General features: G+C 51.9%; 1 protein-coding gene across 1 annotated transcript in view; it reads right to left on the reverse strand.

Annotated features, from left to right (window-relative positions):
- Positions 1 to 166: 166 nt before the first annotated feature.
- The window catches only part of taf6l (TAF6-like RNA polymerase II, p300/CBP-associated factor (PCAF)-associated factor), a 17,387-nt gene continuing 11,008 nt past the window's right edge, over positions 167 to 6,545 (reverse strand). Inside the window, exons 6-11 of the mRNA XM_048619762.1 lie at positions 5,326 to 5,420; positions 4,759 to 4,833; positions 3,219 to 3,439; positions 2,620 to 2,752; positions 1,865 to 1,993; positions 167 to 1,405 (exon numbers count right to left, since the gene is read on the reverse strand). Of these exons, the coding sequence (XP_048475719.1) occupies positions 623 to 1,405; positions 1,865 to 1,993; positions 2,620 to 2,752; positions 3,219 to 3,439; positions 4,759 to 4,833; positions 5,326 to 5,420 (1,436 nt within the window). The 3' untranslated portion in view covers positions 167 to 622. The remainder of the gene's footprint in view (positions 1,406 to 1,864; positions 1,994 to 2,619; positions 2,753 to 3,218; positions 3,440 to 4,758; positions 4,834 to 5,325; positions 5,421 to 6,545) is intronic.

The raw sequence follows: 6,545 nt of genomic DNA on the forward strand, positions 1-6,545 counted from the left end.
GCAGCATCAGAGGAGCAGGAAAGCTGACGTTTCGGGCCTAGAACCTTATTCAGAAACGTCAGCCTTCCTGCTCCTCTGATGCTGCTTGGCCAGCTGTGTTCATCCAGCTCTACACCTTGTTATCTCAGATTCTCCAGCATCTGCTGTTCCTACTATCTCAAAAACATTGAAGAAACTGTCATTTAATTATCCAACAAAAGTCACTACATTTCATGTGTCATTCTGTAAGTTTACATAAATCAACCATTCCATAATCAGATACACAACTAAAACAATGTGAATGGTGAGAATGGGAATTATCTACATGGGGATGACAGGGTGAGGAATATGGTCGTCCCGTTGTTTGTTTCAGACAGCGATTCAATTTGCACAACGTAACTCCGCTGGGATTCCAGACAACATCTCTGCAGCCCCAGATTCTCATCAGGCTGCTCTCTCCTTTCAGACAGCGACAGAGGGGGCTGGTGAGAGTCTCCGTGCGTCAGGGTGAGGAGAGGGGTTCAGAAGGAGAGTTCTTCATGGTCACTTCAGCTGGTGCGAGAATTCCAGTTAAAGGGGCAGGTAACAGGGGGTAGTCAGCCCCCAGTTAAAGGGGCAGGTACAGGGGGTAGTCAGCCCCCAGTTAAAGGGGCAGGTACAGGGGGTAGTCAGCCCTGAGCCACCTCCTGATTGGTTTGTTAACCCGGCCAATCATGGGCAGCCTCTGACTGTACTTGGAAGCCAAGCTGGCTTTGTGATACAGCGGGAAGCTGGTTTGGAAAAGGCGGCCTTTCCCCCTTCGGCCCATCTGCCTGCCAGCAATGAGGAAGGCAGAGGGACCAGCCTGAGGGCAGACAGGTGCCCTCTGGAAGACATCCCGGAGACCCAGGGTCCCTCGTTGGTGGAGCAGACCTTGGTCCGTCGGCAGCTGAGCTGTGGATTTGGTTCGGGAAGTAAGGCTGGCTCTCTGGAGCGAGGGCTGATCAGGCCCTGGGCTACTCCCCTGCACCGGGCTATCGGCCAAACTCATGGTCAACTGCGGCATCTTCCGGCCTTGGTCAGTGCCATTGAGACCTGCCCTCTGGGTCTTTGGGTCAGTGCCCGCTGCGGCCGCCTGGCCAATGGGTTCCTTGCCGGCAGACGGGAAAGCTGAAGCCGGGATCCTGGAGCCTGTCCCAAAGCGAGTGGCCAGGCTGTCCCCAAAGAAGGAATACAGCTCACTGTACATCTGGGCCAGGCCAGGAGCAGGATGGGCCAGCTCGTAGCTCGGGCCTGTGCCAGTCTGCAGCAGGTGGCTGGTGATGCCAAAACCAAACTCGGTGTGCGGCTCCCGCACCGGACTTCCTGCCGGAGAGCTCGGAACGCTGCCTCCATCCGCCGACACCACCATCAGCAGCTTAGTCTTCAACAAATTCTCCACCGCCACCTGGGGGCACAGAACATACTTCATCACCACGGGCAAGCCCAAGCATTTGGGGGGGGGGTTGCGGATGACAGAGGCGGGGCGGGGGGGTTGAGGGAGGCGGGGCAGGGGAGTGAGAGAGGCGGGGCAAGGGGGTGAGAGAGGCGGTGGAAGAAAATGGGAGGGAGTAAAAAGTGCAAGGGACAGGGGAAAGAACGTGATGGAGGGGGGAGAGAAAGCGTGAGGGAGTGAGGGCGGAGGGTACAGAGGGCGGTGGGGGGAAGAGAGAGAGAGCAGGAGAGAATGGGAGGGGAACAGGTTGCGGGAGGAGTGGGTGGGAGTGGGAAAGACAGAGAGGTGTAGAGAGGGAAAGAGAGAGGGAGGGAGATGGAAAATGATTGTGATATGGAGAGAGAAAGGACAGTGAGAGAGTTAGTGTGTGAGCGAGAGATAGTCCGCTCGCTCTGGGGATGGTGGACCTACCAGAATGGCTCCGTACACCTTGTGACCATCAGCTTTGACCTGTGCATTGGACACTGAGTTATCATCGAGGACAGCCTGCAGGTTTGGCCAGTACATGTGCAGATGGGGGTAAAGGACACGTTCCACAGCCTGCAAACACCAGAATGTGTGTGTGAGAGACAGAGATACACAGCACACCGTGCACTCTGTGTGGGAAACCAGGCAGCTCAACACAAAGCTCAGCTTCAGCAAGACAAACAGAGTGGTGTCTGGACTAGAGACACACTGACACACAATAACCGAAAACATGGCCAGGGCACTGTGCAGAGGGAGCTTTACTCTGTATCTAACCCCGTGCTGTCCCTGTCCTGGGAGTGTTTGATGGGGAGGACAGTGTAGAGGGCGCTTTACTCTGTATCTAACCCCGTGCTGTCCCTGTCCCTGGGAGTGTTTGATGGGGAGGACAGTGTAGAGGGAGCTTTACTCTGTACCTAACCCCGTGCTGTCCCTGTCCCTGGGAGTGTTTGATGGGGGGGACAGTGTAGAGGGCGCTTTACTCTGTATCTAACCCTGTGCTGTCCCTGTCCTGGGACAGTGTAGAGGCAGCTTTACTCTGTATCTAACCCCGTGCTGTCCTGGTCCCTGGGAGTGTTTGATGGGGGGACAGTGTAGAGGGAGCTTTACTCTGTATCTAACCCCATGCTGTCCCTGTCCTGGGACAGTGTAGAGGAAGCTTTACTTAGTATTTGATGGGACTGTCATGGGCAGCTCCTCACCTTCCAGCCCAGGGCATGTAAACCCACCAGGGCTCCATAGTGAGAGCAGAGAGGCCGCACAGGATCGATCAGCACCTTCTGGAGGGTCAGGAGGATCTGGTGGGACAGTGCACTCACTAAATCACCGTGGCACCTGTTGGCAAATAACAGTATTTCATCAAAACCACACAGAATCTGAGCTACTCAGAAAGTTTTCATCAGATTACACACAGCCCCCCCACCGGTCTCCGTATCCCACACTCAGAGTTACCGAGCACAATCCCCCCATATCCCACACTCAGAGTTACCAAGCACAGTCCCCGGTCTCTGTATCCCACACTCGGAGTTACCGAGCACGGTCCCCTCATATCCCACACTCGGAGTTACCGAGCACGGTCCCCCGTATCCCACACTCGGAGATACCGAGCACAGTCCCCCCCCGTATCCCACACTCGGGAGTTACCGAGCACAGTCCCCCCGTATCCCACACTCGGGAGTTACCGAGCACAGTACCATCTCAGTGGTTTCCTCCTGTGCCTGTGATTATAAAATTGTGATCTTGGTCATTAAAGACCACTCTGAAAGACAGAGAAACACCAGATTAGAATGGAGGCTCTCACCTGAAGATGTGAGTAAGGAGCAATGCAGCATAATCCCTCAGGGTCCAGTGATCGTTGAGAGGGTTTATTGAGGCTGCGAGAGGCTCCAGAATACAGTACATGACACTGGAGACTAGGCTCTTGATGTAGTTACCCAGGTAGAGGTAGGGATTACTGATTAAACTCTTCACTATGTGCAGAAGGCGATTCAGCTGGTCGAGGTCATGACTCACCGATTTAACCTGTCCATATGGAGAGAAGGAGAGGGGCCAGGGTCAGCGTGGTTTTAGTGAAAGGGAGATATCCTGTCTGACTGGTTCATTCACTAACTAACATGTGCCGTGGGTAAAAGAGGAACCTGTCGATGTACTGCACTGAGATTTCTCAAAGATATTTGACAAGGTGCTAGAAAGCTTTCCTAACTATACACCAGTCAAATGGGGCAGGGGGTCAATAGAATCACAGGGAAGGAGGATTGTCTGGTTAATAGGAAGCAAGACAGTGGGCATAAAATGATCAGATTCTGGATGGTACAGTGTAACACGTGCTCCGAGGGCAATGCTAGGAGCTCAATGATCAATGGTTTGGATGGAGGTCTGACTGGGAAATTTGCTGCTGGCACAGAGATAGGAACACAAGCGAGGCGTGAAGAGGGTTAAGGTCGTTACAAAAGGACGTAGATAGACGAAGTGAGTGGGCAAACGTGTCCATTTTTGGCAGAAGTAATAAAAGAAGCGCAGGCAATTCTAAAATGGTGGTCAAAAAGTAGCATGGATCTTTGAGCTGCTCATGAGATTCAGGCTTATTTAAGCTGTTGGAAGTGATTCTGAAAAATAGGATTTCTATGCATTTGGAGAGGCAAGGAATGATTAGAGATAGTCAGCATGGTTTTGTGCAAGGGAAATCATGTCTCACACACTTGATTGAGTTTTTTGAGGAGGTAACCAAGGAGACTGACGAGGACACAGCAATATACATTGTTTACTTGGACTTTAGTAAAGCCTTTGACAACGTTCCGCAAGGTAGACTAATTAGTGAAGTGAAATCACACGGGATTCAGGATGAGCTTGCCAATTGGGTACAAAATTGGCTTAACGCCAGGAGACAGTGAGTGATGATGGAGGGTTGTTTCTCGGACTGGAGACCTGTGACTAGCGGTGTTCCACAGAGATCGGTGCTGGGTCCACTTTTGTTTGTCATTTATATAAATGATTCAGGTGAGAATATAGAAAGCAGGGTTCGTAGTTTGTGGATGACACCAAGATTGGTGATATAGCGAATAGTGAAGAAGGTTATCTAAGGTTGTGGCAAGTAACTAGGCCACTTGTCTCAGAGGGTCAGCGCCGAGGGAGCGCCGCACTGTCGGAGGGTCAGCGCTGAGGGAGCGCCGCACTGTCAGAGGGTCAGTGCCGAGGGAGCGCCGCACTGTCAGAGGGTCAGCGCCGAGGGAGTGTGGACGACAGCTGTGTTGTACTCAGCGGAAGGTACGGAGTGATGCAGCAGGATGAGGACGAGACCCAGTCTGGAATGGGGGTGTAACAGGAACAGAGCTTGTACCTACCCCACTGACCACGTGGACAAAGTAAGGGAGCAGGGCAGCAATCTTCGAATTCGATTGAAGATCCTGAAGAGCGACCTGTGACAGATTGAGGGAGACAGTCAGGAAAACCAATCAAAACCATCCCAAACCAGTCAGCATCAAGGCAAGGAGACAGGGTTAGAGTAAAGCTTCCTCTACACTGTCCCCCCTCCATCAAACACTCCCAGAGACAGGGACAGCACAGGGTTAGATACAGAGTAAAGCTCCCTCTACACTGTCCCTACCCCATCAAACACTCCCAGGGACAGGGACAGCACGGGGTTAGATACAGAGTAAAGCTCCCTCTACACTGCTCTCCTCCCCATCAAACACTCCCAGGACAGGGACAGCACAGGGTTAGATACAGAGTAAAGCTCCCTCTACACTGACACCCCCCATCAAACACTCCCAGGACAAGGACAGCACGGGGTTAGATACAGAGTAAAGCTCCCAGGACAGGGACAGCACGGGGTTAGATACACGGCAAATCTCACCCTAACAGAGACACAGATACATGCTGAAGATGTCACGCTGACTGTGACCTCTCACCTTCATGAGTTGCTGGTCATCCCCTAGGACTGCTCTAGTAATCTGTTGGTAATACTTGAGGAGGTCATCAGAGAGGTTGGAGATTGCCACAGGAACTGGGGGCCAAGAAAGTACAGGGTTCAGTGTCACCAGGCAACAGCTTCATTCCTGCCAGGGGCAGAACTGGGCCATTCAGCCCATCAGGTCTGCTCCGTCATTCCATCATGGCTGGTATGTTTCTCAATCCCATTCTCCTGCCTTCTCCCCATCACCCTCAATCCCCTTACTAATCAAGAACCTGTCTATTTCTGTATTAAATGCACTCAATGACTTGGCCTCCACAGCCGTCTGCAGCAATGAGTCCCATAGAGAAATTCCTCCTCATCTCAATTCTAATAAGTCATCCCTTTACCCTGAGGCTGTGTCCTCGGGTCCTAGTCTCTCCTACTAGTGGAAACATCTTTGCCACGTCTGCTCTATCCAGGTCTCTCAATGTTTGGTAAGTTTCAATCAGATTCCCCCTCATCCTTCTAAACTCTGAGTACAGACCCAGAGTCCTCAACCACTCCTCATATGACAAGCCCTGATCCCAGGGATGAATTCTTGTAAACATCCTCTGGACTCCCTCCAATGCTGGCACATCCTTCCTTATTACAGGACCCAAAACTGCTCACAATTTATTCCAAATGTGGTCTGACCAGAGCCTTTTACAGCCTCAGCAGTTCATCTCTGCTCTTGTATTCTTGAAAAGAATGCTAACATTAATTTGCCTTTCTAAGTACCAACTGAACCTGAATGCTCACCTTAAGAGAAGCCTCAACTAGGACTCCCAAGTCTGTTGGTGCTTCAGGTTTCCAAAGCCTTTCCCCATTTAGAAAATAGTCTGTGCCTCTATTCTTTCTACCAAAGTGCTTAACGTTATACTTTCCCATGTTGTACTCCATCTGCCGCTTCTTGGCCCACTCTCCCAGTCTGTCAATGTCCTTCTGCAGCCTCCCCCTGCTTCCTCAACACTACCTGTCCCTCCGCCTATAATGTCCTTCTGCAGCACCCCCCACTTCCTCAACACTACCTGTCCCTCTGTCTATAATGTCCTTCTGCAGCACCCCCCACTTCCTCAACACTACCTGTCCCTCTGTCTATAATGTCCTTCTGCAGCACCCCCCACTTCCTCAACACTACCTGTCCCTCTGTCTATAATGTCCTTCTGCAGCACCCCCCACTTCCTCAACACTACCTGT

Source organism: Rhincodon typus, chromosome 43 (genome assembly GCF_021869965.1).
Source record: "Rhincodon typus isolate 14 chromosome 43, sRhiTyp1.1, whole genome shotgun sequence".
Classification (NCBI taxonomy): Eukaryota; Metazoa; Chordata; class Chondrichthyes; order Orectolobiformes; family Rhincodontidae; genus Rhincodon; species Rhincodon typus.